This window comes from Callospermophilus lateralis, chromosome 2 (assembly GCF_048772815.1).
Source record: "Callospermophilus lateralis isolate mCalLat2 chromosome 2, mCalLat2.hap1, whole genome shotgun sequence".
Taxonomy (NCBI): Eukaryota; Metazoa; Chordata; class Mammalia; order Rodentia; family Sciuridae; genus Callospermophilus; species Callospermophilus lateralis.
The window spans coordinates 150,762,765-150,785,649 of record NC_135306.1 but is presented as its reverse complement, the minus strand read 5'-3'; the positions used below and the strand labels follow the sequence as shown (position 1 = coordinate 150,785,649).

Here is a 22,885-nt window from a genome sequence, read left to right as displayed (position 1 = left end):
TTTACTATACAAAGTAAAGGAAATTCCTAGGTTATAAGGGAAAATCAGAAAGCTACTGCTGATGCATTCAGGGGCCCTGTATATAGACAATTATGACTCAGTCACACACCAGGTCCCACCCTTCATTAACATGCAACCCCAGACATTCCATCCCTCCCACCCTTGACCCATACCCCGATATACCTCAGCTATGGTCATTCTCAAAGCACTGACAGGGGAGAGCTCAATATCCACCAGTTGGGCAGCTCTTAAACTCTACCCAGTAAAGATTGCACAAGGATAGAAAACACAGCACAGAGTTAGAATTATAAGGCAATCAGGAACACAACAGCTAAGAACATTTAGCAGTGTTTAGAAACAAAGATAGAAGGACTTAGGGCTACAATTGGCCTTTGAAAGTGAGATGATTGATTTTTATGTGGCAAATAGGCAAAAATAAAATATTCTCTAGTTAGTCACAATTTTAAGTCAAGTTTGATAAACTTGTCCGTGCTCTGTTTCTTCTAAGGCTCTACTTCATTCATCCCAAGCTTCAAAGAAGTCAAATTATAGGACAATATCATTGAGTCGTTAAGAAAAATCTAATTTGTTCAAAAGGTCACTAATATAAATGGCAAAAGCCATTATCTAAGAAGCAAATACTAATTTCCTATATTTCTTTTTTTTCCTAAATATTTCTCTTATTTTATTCTATCCTTTTTGCAGTACTAGGGACTGAATCCAGGCTCTTATACATGCCAGGCAAGTGCTCTACCACTGAGCTACAATCCCCAGTCCTGTATTTCCTTATATAGCTATTAACAGGGCTATTCAAAATATAAGAAAAATAATGAGGATGTCACCAACAAATACATTTCTATTAAAGTGATATTATTAAACTCTGAAAATATATCATATACTCCTTTCAGATTCTAAATTTACTAAAAGAGTTTTTGAATATAATTTGACTTCCCTCTTGGTTTGCCTACTTTTAGAGAATGTATTAGAATGCCAATATTACTTCTCATTTTGTAGAAGCTAAATTTCATTATTTTGTGTCAAAAAATTCATATTTTTGTTCATCATTTTAAAAATTCAAATAATGGCAAACATTTCCCTTAAACTTAAGAAAAATGTATAATTAATGTAAGTTCTCTAAAAGTTGCCAATTTGAGGTTTATGTTAACATTCTAAAATCTTAAATGAATTATCAAAGGCCTATAATTGCTTTCTAAAGCCAATTAAAATATCTCTATGCCCATATATATTATTACATTATTCATTCTACTCTGGTTAAAATTTAACCACTGGGTTCTTTGAGAGGTATAACATAAAAGAATTTCATGTACAGAAAGCATAATGTACATATTAATAAATCTGTTGAATAATTTTTCTTCTTCCCTCAGTTTTCAGATTTTCATTACTTTTGTTTCATAACTTCATCTTATTCAGTAGGAAGTTGTTAGTATAAAGACACTGGGTGTGTTCCTTACATGGTAGACAGAAGAAATGTCATGGTTTCTCTACATCTTCATAGTGTTGTTACAAAATTAATGAGATACACTCAGCTCTCCCTGTCTATTCCAAGGATGATAACTATGTAAGCACAAATATAATTTAAAAAAATGATAAGAGAATCTGAATTCCCCTTACAGTATCACTGTCACAGGGCTGGAACTGGAAGGGTTGAGGTTTGTGAAATACAGCATTCTCTTGTAAAAACAGCTGAAGATTATAGTCCCGTACCACCTAGAGAGAAAATAAGATATCTTTAAGTCTTGAATAAGGTTAAAATGTCCAGTAATTACATTCTAAAGTCTAAGATTTACTCAGCTGGTTTCTATACAAATGAGAAATCATCCAACACTATGTGATCAAAAGGAAATGATAATGTTATGCCTTTTTTTTTAAGATAAGAGTTATTACTTCTATGTCCTATTTTCTCAAGAGTTTAAATTTGAAAGTACTAGTTTAGCAACTAGCCCAGATTTAAAGACTAAACAATATGCACTATTTTAAGAGAGCAAAATGTCATGAAAAGCTATCCTGTGTAATGGGTGTGTATGTGTGTGAACAGGGAAGGGAGCATACTGGTTTCTTAGTTTCTCCAAACTCTGAAGTTTGATGGGCTCTTAGAAGTCTGTTTTACAAACTGCCATTCACTAGGAAACTGCAAGATAATCCTATCTATAGCACAAAATGATATTGCCAGAAAATTTCTTGTACTTTTTCCCAGTAGGTTGCATTCTAATCATGATCTTAAAATACACTCAGAAACCCTGTGCCTAATAGAAGAAAAAGTAGGCCCAAATATCTGCCACATCTGCTTAGGACCTGACTTCCTTAACAAGACTCCTAAAGAACAAGAAGTAAAATCAAGAATCAATAAATGGGATGGAATCAAACTAAAAAGTTTCTTCACATTCAAGCATATGAAGAGAGAGCTTACAGAATGGAAAAAAGATCTATCAAACACACCTCCTCAGATAGAACATTAATCTCCAGGATATATAAAGAACTCAAAAAACTTAACACACACACACACACACACACACACACACACCACAATCAATAAATGGGCAGACAATTCACAGAAAAAGAAACACAGTCAATCAACAAATATATGAAAAAATGTTCAACATCTCTAGTAATTAAGAGAAATGCAAAACTACACTGAGATTCCATCTTACTGGAGTAATCAGAATGGCAATCATCAAGAATATAAGCAACAATAAATGTTGGTGAGGATGTGGGAAAAAAGGTATACTTCATACATTGTTGGTGGGGCTGTAAATTGGTGCAACCACTATGGAAAGCAGTGTGGAGAGTGGAACAACCATTTGACCCAGTTATCCGACTCCTAGGTTTATACCCAAATGACTTAAAATCAGCATATTACAGTGATACAGCCACATCAATGTTTATAGAAGCTCAATTCACAACAGCTAAATTATGGAATCAACCTAGATGCCCTTCAACAGATGAATGGATAAAGAAACTGGTATATATACCCAATGGAATATTACCAAGCCTTAAAGAATAAAAAATTGTGGTATTTGCCAGTAAATGGATGAAACTGGAGAACATCATGCTAAGTGAAATAAGCCAATCCCAAAGAACCAAAGGCCAAATGTTTTCTCTGATATATGGATAATAATTCACAATGGGGGAGGGGGAAGAATAGAGGTATTTTGAACTAGAAAGAGGGGAGTGAAAGGAGGGGAGGGGGCATGGGTATAGGAATGACATTAGAATGAATTGGACATTATTACCCTATGTGCATATATGATTACATCATCTGTAATCATAACATCATGTACAACCAGATGAATGAAAAGTTATACTCCATTTATGTATATCAAAATGTATTCTACTGTCATGTATAACTAATTAAAACAAATAATTCAGAAGACAGACTGAAAAGGAATATACATAGAACAGCAAAATAAACAGCATAGAAAGATGGTCTCTGAAAATGAATTATATGCTCTGGGAAAAAATGGAAATAAGCAACATTTGATTATGCAGAAACCCAAATTGCATTTTTCTGCACTGGTTACTCATCTTTCATGTGCAATGCGTTACACCTCATTAGCAGCTCTGCCTGAGGATGGGCAGAAGAAAAAAAGTTCAAAAAAGTTCTGTAGTTTTACCTTGGAAATCTGGGAAAAGGATGGACTACTTGAGAGGATAATGTAGTGTTTTATATTTTATTTACAAGTGCAATCCCAGTTTTCCACTGCTTGCCTCCCCCCCATTCAATCATCCATTTATAGAGCTTACCAGGTCCAACGTTAAGTATAGGAGTGACAAGGGAATCCACAGATGAACAAAACAGCAAATAGGGTTAGTATCTTCCAGTAATTTAGAATGTGGAAACTGGAAGAACCAAATAGATTACACAGTTCAAATACACTGTGGAAGTACGCAGAAGGTACAGGGAGAGCAAAAGGGGTGATACTGAATTCAGATGGAAGAGGTGAGACGGGGTGAGGATGATGGGGAGGTTCTGGTCAAGGAATACTCACTGAAAAAACGTATTCTCAAAGGGAAATGTATTTTGTTCTTTTCTTGGGTTCTAATTTTAAGCTAGAATAACTGAAAGCTAATGATCCAGCCCTCAAAGCCTCACTCATTACCATGAAGAAAAGCTGGGAGGATCACTAGCCAAACAAATCCTCAAGCACTATGATGGGTGGGGCAAGGGCAGACTGGACAGGTCAATTCTTACAGACTTTAAACTTTTTGTTATAGATAATTTCAAAACACACATAAAAGTAGAGATAATAGTAATATGTATCTCCATGTGCTCATGGCCCAGTTTTCAAAAACATCCCCTCATGGACAATCTTGTTTCATCTATAAATTCATCTACTTCTTCTGTCACTAATTATATTGAAGTAAGTCCCAGACTTACTTCAATCTCATCTATAAACATTTCAATATCCTATCTAAAAGAATAGGGGTCTTAAGAAAACACATTCAGTTTAAAATTTACAAGACTAACATATCAATTAGTGTTCAAATTTCCCTATTCTTTAAAAAAGTTTTTCGAATTAGGATCCAAATAAAGTCAGTCCCCAGAGCGCAACTGGATGTTGCTTATAATGTGGAAGCTGGGAGAACTAAATAGGTTACACAGCTAAAGCACAATATGGAAGCACATAGAGGATACAGGGAGAGCAAAGAAGATGATACTGAATCCTGACTGAAGAGGTGAGATGGGGTGAGGAGTGGTGGGGAGAATCTGGTGAGGGAAAGCTGATGTTGCTTAAGATGATATTCTTTACATACACTGTAAATTTCTTTCTTCCTCCTTTTTCCTCTCTTGCAATCAATTCAATTGTTGAAGAAGCCCAGGTTTTTTTTTGTTGAGTTTCTGAGTCTGAATTTTGTTGACTGCATCCTGGGAATGTTTTACTTCCTGTTTTTCCTTAAATTGGCTTTTGAATCTAGAGGCTTAATTAGATTCAGGTTTGTGTTTGTTTGGATCTGCTTTGTTTCTGTTTGTTTTGGCAAGGTAGGCTTTACTTTCATGAGAAGGTTTGCCCTGACTTGCCTCTTTTTATGATATTAACATTTATAGTGGGCTGAAGGTAACTTCCCAAAAGATATGCCCATGTCCTAATCCCTGAAATCTGTGGATGTTACCTCCTTTTGAAAAAGTGTTTTGGCAGATGTAATTAAGGATTCTGAGATAAAAACATGCTGGATTACCTAGGTGGGCCCTAAATCCAATGATAAGACATTAAGAGGGCTGGGGATGTGGCTCAAGTGGTAGCGCGCTCGCCTGGCATGCGCGGGGTGCTGGGTTTGATCCTCAGCACCATATAAAAATAAAATAAAGATGCGGTGTCCATTGAAAACTAAAAAATAAATATTAAAAAATTCTCTCTCTCTCAAAAAACAAAAGATATTAAGAAAATTACACAGACAAAAGGAGAAGGCAATGTGACCACTGAGGCAGAGAGTGGAGTGATGTGGCCACAGACACCCAATGAGGTAAGGAATTGTTTTTCCCTTAAAGCTTTTGGAGGAAGTACAGCTTGCTGACACTTAAGATTTCAGATTTCTTTTTTTTTTTTTTTAAATTTTTTTTTTAATATTTATTTTTTAGTTCTCGGCGGACACAACATCTTTGTTTGTATGTGGTGCTGAGGATCGAACCCGGGCCACACGCATGCCAGGCAAGCGCGCTACCGCTTGAGCCACATCCCCAGCCCCAAGATTTCAGATTTCTAGTCAAGGAAATGGAAAAAAGTTGCAAAGGAGTCCTGTGTACTTCTTAAGATCTTTCTCTTTCTCTCTTTTTTTATTTATTTTTCAGTTTTCGGTGGACACAACATCTTTATTTTATTTTATGTGGTGCTGAGGATCGAACCCAGCGCCCCGAGCATGCCAGGCGAGCGCATTACCACTTGAGCCACATCCCCAGCCCTCCTGTGTACTTCTTAATGTCAGCATCCTGCATAGCTATCACACAATAAAAAGCTAGAAAATTGACACTGGTATACACCATAAAGGTTATTAGATTCCACCAATTATACACTTACTCCTTTGGGTATGTTCATTTATATGGCTCTATGCACATGTGTAGCTTCATTTAACCACAAACCATAGTCCCGATGCTAAACTGAACCATCACCACAAGACTCCCTTGTGCCCAAATATCTTCAAATTGGGTCTTCCAAATTGCAGCATGTTTCTGTTAATACATAGTCTTGCTAAGATTCATGCTTGTCTACATTTATTTTTGACAGGTTAAATGGAATCTCATGATGATTTTAATTTTCATTTCCTTGATTATTATTATTTTTTAAAAATAGTTGTACACAATACTTTTATTTTGTTTATTTTTATGTGGTGCTGAGGATTGAACCCAGGGCCTCGAATGTGCTAGGCAAGTGCACTACCGCTGAGCCACAATCCCAGTCTTTCCTTGATTATTAACAAGGAAAGCATCTGCATTAAGTAGTTAGGGCTGCCACAACAAAGTACAACAGACTGGGGAGCTTAAATATCAGAAACAGATTTCTTTAGAGGTCAAGAGGAAAGAAGTTCAAGATCAAGATACTGGCAGGGTTGGTTTTTACTGTGGGCCATTCTCTATGGCTTAGAGCTGCCACCTTCTTTTGGTATCTTCATATGGTCTCTCTGTGCCTGTTTAATGTCTATAATTCTCAACTTCTTATAAGGACATTAGTCATACTGGATTAGACCCACCCAAATGACCTTATTTTAATTTTATCTTTAAAAGTCTATCTTCAAATATGGTCATACTATGAGGTACTAGGGGTTAGGATTTCAACATGAAATTTCCGAGGGCCACAATTCAGCCAATAACAATATCATCTTATATTTTTTTATGGTATTTTTTTTTTCCTGTAACATGCATGCTGTTTGTTTTATTAGTAGTTCATTCCTTTTTATGGGCAAAGAATATTTCACTGCATGGATATACCATGCCATATTTTACTTACTCAACTACTAGTTGATAAACATTTGAGTTATTTCCACTGTTTGACTATTATAAATAATGCTACTGTGAACACTCATGTACAATTTTTTGTTTTAATACTTTAAGTTTTCAATATTCTTAAGTGTATTCCTAGGAGCAGAAGTTGAGTCATATGGTAACTATGTGTTTAACTTTTTAAAAAAATTATTAAAGCCATCCTAGTGGGCAGAAAATGATATCTCACTGTGGTTTTAATTTGTGTGTTCATAATGACCAACAATTGCTGAACGTTTTTTCATGTGCTTATTGCCTGTACATCTTCTCAGAGGAAATGTCTACTCAAGTCTTTTGCCCATTTTTTTAAAAATATTTTTTTAGATGTTGATGGATCTTTATTTTATTCATTTATTTAAATTCGGTGCTGAGAATCGAACCCAGGGCCTCACACATGCTAGGCAATGCTCTACCACTGAGCCACAACTCCAGCCCCAGGTCTTTTGCCCATTTTAAGAATTGTTATTTTGTTGTTGAGTTGTAAGAGTCCTTTATATAAATCTGTTTATAAAATCCTTAACAGATAAATTTAAATATCAGATGTGCAAACATTTCTTCCATCTTTGGGTCTTTTTTAAAAAACATTCCTGAATAGTGTCCTTTGATGTGTTAAGAGTTTTTAATTTGATAAGTACAATTATCTGCTTTTTTTCTTTTTTTTAATTTCTCTTTTTTTGTTCTTCTAAAATGTTTTTAGCTGTTGATGGACCTTTCTTTATTTATATGCGGTTGATAATTAAACCCAGTGTCTAGCCTCACGCATGCTAGACAAGTGCTCTACCACTGAGCTATAACTCCAGCCCGCCCGTCTTTCTTTCTTTCCTTTTCCTTTCATTCCTTTTCCTTTCTTTCCCCTTCCTCCCTCCCTCCCTCCCTCCCTTCCTTCCATGTTGGGGGATCAAACTCAGGGCCTTGCACATGCTAGGCAAGTGCTCCATCACTGAGCTGTATTCTTAGCCCTATTTTTAGTCTTATGCTTTTGATGTCAAATCTAAGAATACACTATTAAATCCAAAGTAATAAAGACTTACTTTTATATTTTCTCCTATAGTTAGATCACTGATACACTTTGAGCTAATTTTTGTGCATCAGAGGTTCGACTTATTTCAACTCTGTTCTTTTGCACTTGTCCCAGAACTTTTGTTGAAGATATTATTCTTTTGTCTTTGAATGGTCATAATACCCTTGTGGAAAAATCAATTGTCTACAGATACATGTGTTTTATTTCTAGAATATCAATTTTATTTCATTAATTTATATGCCCATCTTTATGCTTCTACCACACTCTACTTGTAGTATGTTTTGAAATTTGGAAGTGTGAGTCCTCCAACTGTTTATCCTTTTCAATGTTGCTTTGGTTATTTAAAGTTCCTTACAGTTCCATGTAAAATTGAAGAGTGCCTTTTCCATTTCTGCAAAACAGGTCACTGGAATTTTGACAGGATTGCATTAAATCTGTAGATCATTTTGGAAGATATTAAAAATTATCGATATGAAAGCTTCAAATCCACAAACATTTATTATAATCCAATTATTCAGTTCTTTTTTTCTGCAGTGTTTTATAGTTTTTACTCTTCAATGTCTTTGGTCAAAAAAAATTTTTTCCTGGGCTTGGGATGTGGCTCAAGCGGTAGCTCGCTCACCTGGCATGCGTGCGGCCTGGGTTTGATCCTCAGTACCACATACAAACAAAGATGTTGTGTCTGCGAAAAACTAAAATATTTTTTTAAAAAAATCCTCTCTCTCTCTCTCTTTTAAAAAAATTTTGTTTCCTGTGTATTTTATTCTTTGGATACTATTATAACTGCAATTGTTTTCTTAATTTTCTTTTTGGAAAAGAATTATCATTAATAGAGTGTAGAAACACAATGGGTTATTGTGTTTGATTCTGTACCCACAAGATCAAACTTTGCTCAATTATTTTATTAGCTATAGTAGTAATTACACGAATTCTATAGTTTTCTACATATAATCATGTCATCTGAAAGCAGAGGTCTTTTAATTCTTCTTTTCCTTTTCCTTACCTAACTGCTCTAGCTAGGACTTCTAGTACAAAGGTGGATAGCAGGAGTGAAAGCAGGCATCCTCATTTTGTTCCTGATTTTAGGGTGGAAACCCTTTCAGTCTTTTATCATTGAGTATGATATTAAATCTGGTTTTCCACAAAAACTATCAAGGTGTAGAAGTTCCCTTCTATTTCTAATTTGCTGAGTTTTTCAACCCATTAAAGGGGGTTGAATTTTCTTAAATGTTTTTTCTGTGTCTACTAAAGTGATCAAGTGATTTTCACCTTATTTTATTAAATTTACTTTTTTGGTTAATCTTTAAGGTATTAAGATTGGTAATATTAGAGAATTTAACTTTCAAAAGAAATACAGAATAACATTGTTATTTTATGACTTGTTCAAAGAGCTATGTTATTCATCAGTAGGAGTTCTTTATATAGACAGAAAACAATCACACATAAACTATTAGGGCCAGTAGAGCTAGTTTTAGAGTTATGATCCCAGAGAAAATAATCTATGACAACATCTGCTTCAGTTACATACAAAGCATTTCATAAAATATTAAGGAGAAAAGCAAGCTTCATAAATAATTAAAATTTAATAAAAGCTCCTAGACCCAGCTGTTTTCATTTAGAGGATGAAAGATATAGACAGCACCTTAACAATTATAGTGTTATGTCAGTATGAATTACCCCCCAAATATCTTTGGGAATATGTTACATTTTAGACATGTTAGAAAAATAGATTTTTACCTCAGAAGACAGAGTAATAATGATGTACAGTAAAAAAACCTAAAGACTTTCAAACTTCCCAGTAGGTTATCAAATCACCTAGTTGCCTTCAGCAGTTTGACAAGAGTCATGTAACAAGCTCTTTATAACAGAAAAGCACAAGGCATAAAACTTGTAGGTGTAAGCTTTTCTCACTTGGAACAAAAGGGAGCCTCTCCCGGATATATCATTCTTGTTAAAATTTTATTCCCACCACTTTCACCATAAACGTAAGAGCATCTCATTAATTGCTCATCCCTGGGGAACAAAACACTCACATTAGGGAAGGCACAAAATGAAAGCTTATCTCTTTATGTATCCAAACTAATTCATAAATTCTTAATATATTTTAAATTAAAGTAACAAACTACAGGAATAATATAGCATAGTATAACACAGTAGAAAAATACATAGAGCACTATGTGCATGTGACCCTGGGCAAGTCATATAAACTACCTGAGTCTGTGTTCCTCTCCATCAGATGAGCATGTTAATACCAATGACATGGGTTTCACAGTATGAGATGTAGATGTGCTAAAGAAAATCCTAGGAAATTAGGTGTGTGTACAATATTAGCGACTTGTTATAACCATGTTTTCTAAACTACCAGTACTGTACCCAAGCTAACTTTTTCTTGGAAAAAGAAATTTCAAAAAAGTTTAAAAGGATAGAATAAAAATATGAATAAAAAATGTTTTCCAATAAAATTAGAAATGAAAAATGTCACCTTACCATATAGTTGCACTGAATGCAAACTGTAAAATTCACTTCTAAATAATTCATGGGTTAATATAGAAATAACAATAAAAGCCCTACATATCACAGAGGGAGAAATTTTTTAGCCTTAAATGGGTTTACTTGAAAACAGAAAGACTGAAAATAAAGGTCCTAAATAGGAAAATAAGCTTGAGAAAGACAAGAACATAAACTTTAAAAAAAGAAATAATGTAGATAAAGGTAAAACTCAGGGACATAGCATTGGGAAGCAGAACAAAAGCTGGTTCTGGCAAAGATGAATAAAGGACTGGTATGTTAGATCAAAATAAGAAAGCAAGGCAATATTTGAAATAAAAAGAGAAATAACCAGAGGCAAAAAAGCATATGAGAAACTTATGCCATCAAGTCTGGTAACAACTGAAATAGACAAGTGTTTAGAAAATGCAGGTTACCAAAATGTATTGAAAAAGAAGCAGAAAACCTGAATGGACCAATGAATAAAAAGGATTTGGTAAATGGTCAGAAACTAAGCACTACATAGAATGAATTAAGTTATGATGCTTCCTTTAAGACTTAGAAAATGGAAAGATCGCCCATGTTCTTGGATAGGCAGAATAAATACTGTCAAAATAGCCATACCAAAAGTGCTATAAGATTTAATGCAATTCCTTTTTTTTTATTATTGGTTGTTCAAAACATTACAAAGCTCTTGACATACCATATTTCATACATTTGATTCAAGTGGGTTATGAACTCCCATTTTTACCCCGTATACAGATTGCAGAATCACATTTTAATGCAATTCCTATTACAATTCCAATGACATTCTTCATAGAAATAGAAAAAGCAGACATGAAATTCATTTGGAAAAATAAGAGGCCCAGAATAGCCAAAGCAATCCTTAGTTTGGTAAGATAGTGAAGCAGGAGGCATCACAATACCAGAACCTAAATTATACTCAGACCTATAGTAACAAAAACAAATGGTGCTGGGAAAACTAGAAATACATATGTAGCAAAATTAAATTAAACACCTACCTCTCACCCTGCATAAAACTCAACTCAAAGTGGATCAAAGACCTTGGCAAGACCCTGTGCCTACTGGAAGGAAAAACAGGCACAAATCTCCATCATGCTGAGTTAGGAACCTAAAGCCCAAAAAATAAAATCAATACTAAATGGGATGCTGTCAAACCAAAAAGCTTCTTCACAGCAAAGGAAACAATAAAGAATGTGAAGAGAGAGCCTACAGAATTGGAGAAAATCTTTACCATCTGCACCTCAGATAGAGCATTAATCTCCAGAATATATAAAGGACTCAAAAAACTTAACAAAAAAAAAAAAAAAAAGAAAGAAAGAAAGAAGAAAAGAAAAAAGAAACAAAAACAAACAAATCAATAAATGGGCTAAGAAACTGAACAGACACTTCACAGAAGAAACACAATCAATCAACAAATATAATTGCTAGAGATGTCGAACAAAAAATGTTCGACATCTCTAGCAATTGAGAAAATGTAAATTAAAACTACATTGAGACTTCATCTCATTCCAGTCAGAATGGCAATTACCAAGAATATAAGTAACAATAAATGTTGGCAAGGATGTGGGGCAAACGGTATACTCATAGACTACAAATTGGTGCAACCACTCTGGAAAGCAGTATGGAGATTGCTCGGAAAACTTGGGAGTGCAACAACCATTTGACTCACCTATCCTACTCCTCTGCATATCCCTAAAGGACTTAAAATCAGCATACTATAGTGATGTGGCCCCATCAATGGTTATAGCAGCTCAATTCACATTAGCTAAGATATGGAACCAACTTAGGTGCCTTCAACAGATGAATGGATAAAGATAATGTGATTACACACACACACACACACACACACACACACACACACACACACAATGAATATTACTCAGTCATAAAGAAGAATGAAATTATGGCATTTGCCAGTAAATGGATGGAACTGGAGACTATCATACTAAGTGAAATAAGCCAACCACAAAAAAACAAAGGCTGAATGTTCTAATATGTGGATGCAACACACAATGGGGTGGGTGGGAGAATAGCTGTTCATTGGATTAGATACAGGGGAATGAAGGGAAGGGAGGGGGGCATGAGAATAGGAAAGACAGTAGAATGAATTAGACATAACTTCCCTATGTCTATACATGAATATGCGACCAGTGTTAACTCCACATCACAAGAATGGAAAGTTATACTCCATGTATATATAATATGTCAAAATACAGTTTACTGTCATGTACAACTAAAAAGACCAAAAAGTATTTTTTTTTCCTGGCCCCTACAGCTTTACACATGCTAGGCAAGCATTCTCCCACTAAGCTATATCCCCAGCCTGGCCAAGATGCTTTTACAGACTTTTTTTTCAACATTTTCTTGTGAAAAATTTAAAATATGCACATAGTAAAATAAAAAGAATTAGATAATGAACACCTAGATACCCATTTTAATTCTGCAATTAATATTTTACTTCATTTTCTTTCACACACTTTTATCTATCTATCCATCCATCCTTCTTTTTACATATGAATCCTTCTGTTTTTTTTTTTTTTTTTTTTTTGGATTCTGGGGGTTAAGAATATACAAAATAGACATATGACAAGACTTATAGTACCAGGGTAGTAATGTTTATATTTCCCCATCACCTTTGCATTTCTAATGTTTTTCTAATAGATCATTAAAACTCTGGTATATTGAAAAGAATATATACATAAGGAGGATAAAAAGTTTGTGCCCCTTTTCTTTCCCGTCTTTGGATACTGTCATGCAAAGATGGATACTCTGATCCCTTTACAAATGGTTTCTAAAAGATATAGTCAGTTCCCACTTCCCCTGCCAAAAAAAAGAGAATTAAACATGATCTTTTAAAGCAGCAGCTACAAAACACATACATTTTTATAAATGTATGCACTCAGTCAGGAAACATTTACTATGTATTTCATTTATTAGGAAGAATATAACATTTACTAATCACAAGAATAATTAATCTTTCAAAAGAATAGTTCCACTACAAAAAAATTTACTCTATTAGAACCTAAAGAAAAGAAATTACATATATTTTTTCTACACACATTGGGACATGTGAGCAAAGTTGACAGATCAGTATTTTTAAATGAAAAGACTAGTGTTGAAGAATGACAGCATATGTCAAAAACCATGATACTGTAGTATTCAATCTGAAGTAGGAGGATGTTTCTGTTCCCCTGTGGATGAGTTAGAAGGATGCTGTCTCCAGACAGTTGTCCTTTAAGCATTCTTCTAGTATTACATTAGTTTCTTTGTTTTGTTTGTAGCAAAAACACGTTGAATTCTGAAATGGTTAACACCACCCACTGCAGTGAAGGTACTTTACCTTGCTGGAGTTCTCTAACAAAAACTGGAATGTGTTCTGCACAGTTTGGCATGTTTCTAGCTCAGTCCGGCTGAAGGCTATTAAATAATCCTTGAGGTGATCATACACATTGCCATCGAGAGCCTAGAATAGAGGTGCAAATAAAAGCAAAAAAAAAAAAAAAAAGTTGTGATAAAGTTGACACATAATACCTCTATGTCTACAAGAAAAGTATGAAAGTTCAGTTTAAAATCTATTAATAATAAATGCACAGGATATAGACTGTTGAGTAAGAATAATATAAACAGTTAACAATCACTTGAGAAATGCTGAATCTCTCTAATAAAAAAGCAACTACAAAAGGTAAAATCCAGGGGCTAGTTTTGTGGCTCCTCAGCACCACATTAAATAAATAAATAAATAAATAAATGTATTGTGTCCATCTGCAACTAAAAAAAGATATTTTTAAAAAGGTAAATTTCAACACTGGTAAAGCTGAAAGTGAAACAGAACATAACATGGAGACAAAAACTTCTGGTTTCTGATCTTTACTCATCTGCTTGTTACAATTTCTCTAGATACTTTATGTCAGAGGAGGCACAGACATTTAATACAATAATAAAAGCAAAGAATCCAGGAACAGTTACTCAATAAAAAATCTCCTCCATTTTAGTTAGCATATACTTACCAAAGGAAGGTCAGAGAAAAAACAATAAAAGTATTTTTTAAAAATGACTCAGATTCTGTTTTGTTTTCTATCTCTATGACTATTTTGGACAGTTCACATAAATGAAATCATATAATATTTGGCCTGGATCCTGTTACTTGGTATAATGTTTCAAGGTCCATCAATGTAATAATATTTCATTCCTTTTTACAGCTAAATAATACTCCACCATATGGATGTACTCTTTTGTTTATCCATTTCTTCAGTTGATAAAAATTCATTCCCTTTCCACCACTATGAATAATGCTGCTATGAACATTTGTTTGAACACCTGTATGGAGATTGAGCACACAAATGAAAATGTTCTTGTCATTCATATCTAAAACAGAGTCCAGAGGTCATGGGAAACACTTAGGTTTCTAATGACTGTTCCAGGAACTTCCCTGGCAGGCTAATCCAGCGAAATCACCTCCATTAAGTCTGCATTTTCATAGATTTCCTCTGTCCAATGAAACCACTAACCTTTCCTTTGTTTTCTGGACATATCAAAGGCCATCCTGGCCTGTGTACAGGTATCCTGGACTGCAATCTTATTTTTTTATTACTCCTAAATAAAACCTTATTTTTTTCTTTTGGAGATTCGTCTCTCCATTTAACTCTGACACCATTTCTCCCAGGAATATACCTAGGAATGGAATTGCTGGGTTACAGGGTAATCCTCTATTTTTCTGTTTGAGAAACTGTTAAAACAATTTTTCACAGTGGCTACACCTGTCCACCAGTCCATGAGGATTCCCATTTCTCCAAATTCTTGCCAACAGTTGTTATTTTTTGGTTTTGGTATTTTGTTTTTTAAAATTATGAAAACCATTCTAGTGGTTGGGAAATGGTATCTCACTATGGCTTTGGTTTGTATTTCTCTAATGCAATGATGTGCTTATTGGCCATATATATGTCTTTTGGAGAAATGTCTATTCAAGTCCTTGACTCATTTTTTAATTGGGTTGTCTTTTTGATGTTGAATTTTAAACATTCTTTACATATTTTGGATACTAGACTCTTGCAAGATATGTAATTTTCAAATATTTTTCTCCCACTCTGTAAGCTGTCTTTTCACTTTCTTGATTGGTGACTTTTGATAAATGAAGGCTTTAAATTTTGATACATTCTTGCTTAGCTATTTTTTTTCTGAAGGTATTTTGGTGATACATATAAGAATACTCAACAAAGGTTTTATATTAAATTCCATTGGTATCTTATGTTTGGCTATTGCATTAACCTTTTTTTTATAAAATTGATTTTTTTAAAAAAATTCTGTCCCCAAATAGCAAATATTCACCTTTTGAAGTGATTAGACCACTAGATGGCACCATCAAGCACTTGAAATACAAGCAGCACAGATATCTTTAATACAATATCCATGTTGTTATGTAATATGACCAGAAACTGCTGGTGTTAAGTTGGAATAAAATCCCTACCTTAAGACATGCTTTTTATAAACTTTTTTAAAAAAAAATAGAAACATTTAACTTCTGACGTAAAGGTTTTGGCTTAGAAATGCTGGTAGTGGGTAGCGATAAAGTGTTTGCAGGAACCACTGAAGTCTTTTTTTTTTTTTTTTAACATACAGCAAATGATAAAACAAGCATTATGAGTTTTTAAAAGAGTGACATGCATTTTAAGGTGAAAAACACACACACACACACACACACACACACACACACACAGTTCTTGTGACCTTAATACTGAGTACCAACTATGCCTAGGTCTTGTGCTAGCTCTATGGGTCCAAGTGATAAGAAACTGGAAATTAAAAAAAAAAAAAAAAAAAAAAAAAAAAAAAAGTTTTTTGTTTGTTTCTGCAGTGCCTAGAAATCAAACATAGGATTTCATACTTTCCAAAGCCTGTACTCTACTACTGAGCTAACCCCGCAGTCCTCAAAGTCCTTTTCTTACTTCTCATTTATACCACTGTAACAATCTCCTGTGGCCCTGCACACAGCTGTCCCTTCTCACTAACCCACTTGCACACTAAAATCAGGAGGATGTTTTGAAACTACTTATTTTACTTGACTGCTCAACACTGTCCACTCGCCACCTATCACATTTAGGATGCTTTTAAAAAATTCTTTATCATGGACTACATGATTTGACTTGGTTTATGTCTTTTGCTTCCTCACTTAATTACTCTCTAATTATTTTCCTCATTACACTTTCTGTACAACACACATCTTTCAGCTCCACCAATACTCCCTGAGCTTTCACACAAGCTTTCCTCTGCCTTGATTACCCTCAGCCCTCCCTTTCTGGCTCACTCTTACTCATCTTGAAGAACTTCACTTGATCATTATCTACTCTGGATATCTCTCTTCTCTTTCTTAGCTTTTTTTTTTTTTTTCCTGAAGGTATTTCTCTTTCTGCTTCATAACATGTTACCTCATGCTTATAATATTTGTCTGTCTTTCCTTGGGATCTACATGGAAGAGAGATCATGCCTGTCTGTTCATCACTACATCTTCTGTGCTAATTATGGAGACTGACATATTAGTAGTGCTCAATAAATATTTGTTCTACAAATAACACATGGATCAAAATTCACAGGATTGAAGAAGAATGCACCCACACAGAACCTCATAACTAAAAATTTAAGCCTAATGATGTTATAATTAGCAAAATTTTGGAAAAGACACATAAGTAACTGACCTCACAAAATTCTGTCTAATGTAGTGTTTTCAAAACTTTATAGTATAGCATCTGATGTAGAATCCCATGGCATGATACATGACTTTGCATGCTTCCTTCTTCCCAGAACAGATTCTGCTTCCCTGAGCATAGGGGCAAGCTCCTAAGACCAAGCTGGTAATGCAAGGCAGAACTTAATATCCCTGCTCTCTGCCTGCAGTTACTGGGCACAGGCAGGCACTTGATCTAAATTAGAGCATCCTGGGATAGAAGACGCAACAAGTCCAAAATGGCCTATCTTTCACACCACATGACTATTCTCACCTTGTAGATATTTATTCATATTTGTGTAGGAGAGAATTAAAACAACTCATAAAGAAAAGCTGTGATGAGAAATCTGAGAGTAAAGATGGCAAGGGGGACTAGAGAGAGAGATCTGGGCAGTGTCCTGGAATAGGGTAGTTCCTAAAGCAAGCTCTTCTGTGATTTGTTTACAGTAGCCAACACATTCCCATTTTTAAAGCTACTTTGAGTTGAGTCTTTGTTACCTGCAATCAAAAGAATCCTCACTAAAGATGAATGAATGACAACTGTAGCTTATATCAACCTTATCTAAATTGTATGTTTTGGTTGTATTAAAAGGAAAAAAAATCAACAACCCTTGATTCACATAGATAATTGCAAATAAAATTAATAGTTTGCTTTTCAATACTCCTTTATCTAAGTGGATCTAATACCTTAAGGCAACAATTTTTTATGTCAGAGATGAATAAAATGTAATCCAAAAGCTGCATCTATTCTTATAAATTTGAAGGAAGAACTATTTAACGTTTATGCTAAATGTAAAAGTATCATAACTATAAAAGTTTGATAAGGACATGCATAGTAAAGATGCGTCTGTGTCTTGTCTAGCATTTAAACATTTAACTAAGACATAAGAATGTTCTCAAAGTACACTTGTTCAATTTCAAATTGAGCAGATGTGCACAAATTTTAGTTCAAAGAGACCTGTGTAAAGAGTCATAAAACTTTTTAAAAATGCTCAGAAATTGAAAGCATTCTTTCAAGGTTTATACAAATACTGAATTAACCTGACAATATCAGTTCCTTGGTTGTTTTCCATATGAAAAATTTGGTAGGTAACTTAACCAAATGTACATTTTAAAAAAACAGTCAAACTGGGTACAGTGGTGCACATCTGTAATTCCATTGGCTCAAGAGGCTAAGGCTAGAGGACCACAACTTCAAAGCCAGCCTCAGCAACTTAGTAAGCTACTCAGTAACTTAGTAAGACCTTGTTTCAAAAAATAAATAAATATTTTTTTTAAAAAAGGACCAGAGATGTGGCACAGTGGTTAAGCATCCCTGGGTTCAATCCCTAGTACAAAACAAACAAACAAAAAACGCCAAACTTGTGACTGACTACCTAATACAAATTCTTAAAAAAGGAGAATTCTGTAATATTTAGGCTGAGAAACAGTGGGACCCGTAAACAGCAATATATTTTAATGGTCCAATGGTGTTTTTGAAAAACAAAACACCTGAATTTGAATGCCTTCAGTAGCCATGCTCTTTTCAGTTAGCTAGCTGCACATCACCTGTTATCCATTCACCTTAACTCTACCCTCTACTCATTCTATCTGCTTTATTTCTAAAATCAGTTGAGTTTAGAACCAAAACCCATAATGGTAAATATGCAAAATAGTAAGAAAAATTGGAAATAGTCTAAAGACAAATGAAAAACTTAGAATTCTAAGATGTTTCACTGAACATTTAATTTACAGGAAAGTATAAATTCCCTGGAACTTATTTGAAGAAAAAAAATATGACGAGTTAGAAATTTGGAGAAATTTTTTTTCTAAGCATTTGATGCAATTTCCCCTAATGTGAGAACAGTGGCCTCCTTATTTTCAATTCAGAAAGGTCATAAAGTCTTTAGTCAGCATTATGCTAAAATCTCCTGAATTTCCTTAATGCAGCCTAGAAAAACAAACTTCTTTTCTGAGAGCCATGAGTATTTCTAAAATAGTCTTTGGTAAAAGTCAAGGAAATAAATATCAAAATGATAAATGTGAGCTGTCTTGAAATTCTACAGTCCTCCTTTGCTTATGTTGGAAGCAAACACTGATTGCCTGTATGCTTTTGTTTATCTTTCTCAGAAGATCCCAAGCTGTACCTGCAGAGAAAGTAGCTTCTTACAGATTAAAACAACAATAATAACAACAACAACAAAAAAATCAAAGCAAGTACGGCTGCTTTGCATTACTGTAAATATCTGAACATGTGGCTGAATTTGTCAATTGATATAAAGTAAAATTAAAAACACATCACCTAATTTTATACTTGGTTGTTTTGTTTTAGATCTCTGAGCTACATAAGAGTTCTGTGAAAGAGGAAGGAAATAGGAAAGTCTCTGTCTGTGACTTACAAAGTCAACAAAGAAAAAATTCAAAACTGCTTTTCTAAAGTCTGTGTTGTCTACTGGCACACAAGTGAAGTCAGATGCCAAAAGATCTGCTGTACTGCTCATGGCCAGGCAGTCTGAATGTGCTACAACCACATGATGCTGAGGCAGCAACCCCAGTGCGGCACATCCAAGAGGAAACCTGAACCACGCACACCTGCATTCAAATCCCAGTCCAGCTCCTACTAGCAGTATCACTCTAAAAGACTCTTTAAAAAAAAAAAAATGGGCCAAGGACCTTTATTTTATTTTTATGTGGTGCTGAGGACCGAACCCAGGGCCTCGCACGTGCTAGGCGAGCACTCTACCCCTGAGCCACAACTCCAGCCCCTCTACAAAGACTCTTAACCTTGAGCTTTACACACCTGAACCGATGGAATAATAAAACTTAACCATTTCTACCAGAGAATTTTACCAATTTTCCTATAAAACTATGTAAGATTGGGGGCTGGGGTTGTGGCTCAGTGGTATAGTGCTTGCCTAGCATGTATGAGACATTGGGTTCAATTCTCAGTACCACATAAAAATAAATAAAGTAAAGGTCTATTGACGAAAGACTGTGAGGAATTTTGGTGACAGGTTTGGTTTGAGTCTACTGTGTACTTGAATAGTATAACTTCTAAGTTTATTTCCTTATCTATAAAATAAAGAGATAATAACAGTATCTTCTAGTTAAGTCTCTTAAATAGGTATTTTCTATGCTGTATTTTAATTCTCTTATTTCTTTTACTATAATTTTGGAGCTGTATTTGTAGTGGTTGACAGGGATTATAATTAACATCTTCACTTAAAACAATCTGGTTTGGATTAATACACACTTAATTTAAATCCCATACAACAACTCTGCTCCCATACGACTCTATTCCCTCCCTTCTCTGTGCTATTTATTGTCATAGAAATATATCTTTATACATTATAAGCCCATCAAAAATGTTTAATAATTATTGTTTCATGCATTGTCCTGGGGACTGAGCCTAGGGGCACTCAACCACTGAACCACATCCCCAGCCCTTTTTATATTTTATGTAGAAACAGGGTCTCGCTGAGTTGCTTAGGGCCTTGCCAAGTTGCTGAGGCTGGCTTTGAACTCAAAATCCTCTTGCCTCAGACTTCTGAGCCACTGGGATAACAGGCGTGTGCCACTGCGCCTGACTCATGCATTTTCTTTTAAAGCAGACATTACATTATCCACTCTTTCTTGGTCTAGATAACCTCATTATGCTTGCCTTTAAGTTCGCAGATTCTTTCTTCTGCCAGCTCAATTTTGTTGTCAAAAACATTCAGAATATTTTATTTCAGTTATTATACTTTTGTATGTGAGTGTGTGATGCTGGGAGTCAAACTCAGGGCCTTACAAATGCTAGGCAAGCACTACCAATAAGCTACACCCCCATCTCAGTGATTGTACTTTTTAATTTCAGAATTTCTATTTGGTTCCCTTTTAAAATTTGTATCTCTGTTGACATTTTATGTTTGGTGAGATTCATTTTTATAATTTCCTTTACTTCTTTAGACATGGTTTCCATTAGCTATTTGGCTATAATAAAAATAGGTGCTTTTAAATCTTTAAACTAATAAGTCCCCCGTAACTTCCGCAGGGACAGTTTCTGTTGACTCCTTTTTTATCCTCCGTATGGGCCATACATCCTGTTTCTCTACATGTCTCATATATCTTTTTTGTTGTTAAAAATGAAACATTAAAATGGCAGCTCATCAACTGCACCACCCCAGCAGCAAAGAAATGCACTTCTTTAGCAGTGGTCCTGATGACCCATAGGTAGTGAGGATATGTGCACATATGTGGAGCTGGAGCAAACAGACCTGGAGGGCAAAAAGACCTCATACAGAGAAACTGACATAAGTTCAGGTCTTCAGGTGTCTGAACCAGAGAAATGTAAAGATAAGACAATAGGTAGAACTGATGCAAACAGAACTATTCTTGACATTCCAATTTAGTCATAGAATTTTCTCATATCTATCTTTTGACTGTATTATTTACATGGCATCCTTTCTGTGTATTTTTGATGATGAAGTACTGAAACTCCAGAAAGTACTTAGCATGAAGAATATCAAGTCTCGTTCATGAGGCAATATCACTGATGCTGATCTAAATGTTCCTTTAAAAAAAATTTATTATTTAATTATAGTTGGACACAATACCTTTATTTATTTTTATGTGGTGCTGAGGATTGAACCCAGGGCTTCGTAAGTGCTAGGCGAGTGCTCTACCACTGAGCCACATCCCCAGCCCTCTAAATGTTCTTTACATTGAAATTCTAGAGAAGAGTTAATATACGTTTCTTGGACATGTGGAACCATTAAAGGAAACAAACCTATCCTCTTATATGCTTCAACTGTTCTCTTATGAAACAACAATTGCTGGTTGGTGGTCTGATTCTTTTTAGACCCACAACAGCCTCCATCTAACAGAAACAATATTAGGCAGATGGTGTACACGTGACAGCTAAATTTCTTTGCATCTGCCAAATCTGTGCAATTTTGGAATACTATGATATAAAAGAACCTGTGATAAACACAATTTTTAAGTAATTATACCCAGCAATTCAATTCAATAAAATATTTCTTGAGATCTTAACTGTGTGTCAAGAACTATGTTGAAACTGAATTTGTATTTGTTTTTAAATAAATAACCATGAGAAATGCTCCAAGTATTAAAAACAAGCATGTAATAGGATAATTTTAACTACCAGCGGTGACAGAAGAGAGGCATCTGGACAAATATTAATATTTAAGGAAGATTTTCAGGAGAAAATGATCCCTGAGTGCACTCAATACAGGTTGAGCATCCCTAATCTAAAACTCCCAAATCCAAAATACTATGAAATCTGAAATGTTTTTAATGCCACGATACTAAAAAAATTGTGGATTTGGGGGAACAATTCAGATTTCCAGATTAGGGATGCTCAATTGGGAAAATCTATGCAAATATTCCCCAAATCTGAAAAACTGCAAAATCTAAAATAGTCCCAAGCATTTCAGATAGGGCTTCTCAATTTGTGTCTTGCAAGGCACTATGGGAAATACAAAACATAAAACATGTGAAACAATTAAAGAATAATATAGGCTATGCGCAATGGCACATGCCTGTAATCCCCATGGCTCAGGAAGCTGAGGCAGGATAGTTAGTTCAAAGCCATCCTCAGCAACTCAGCAAGGCCCTAAGCAGCTCAGTGAGACCCTATCTCTAAAATATAAAAAAAAGGCTGGGG

At 34.8% G+C, this 22,885-nt stretch overlaps 1 protein-coding gene across 2 annotated transcripts in view; it reads right to left on the bottom strand.

Annotated features, from left to right (window-relative positions):
- Positions 1–22,885, bottom strand: part of Fchsd2 (FCH and double SH3 domains 2) — a 241,908-nt gene that overhangs the window by 68,189 nt on the left and 150,834 nt on the right. Inside the window, exons 9-10 of one of the 2 annotated variants that reach the window (XM_076846669.2) lie at positions 13,864–13,986; positions 1,633–1,728 (exon numbers count right to left, since the gene is read on the bottom strand). In XM_076846669.2, the coding sequence (XP_076702784.2) occupies positions 1,633–1,728; positions 13,864–13,986 (219 nt within the window). The remainder of the gene's footprint in view (positions 1–1,632; positions 1,729–13,863; positions 13,987–22,885) is intronic. The other variant, XM_076846670.2, reaches the window with a different exon arrangement.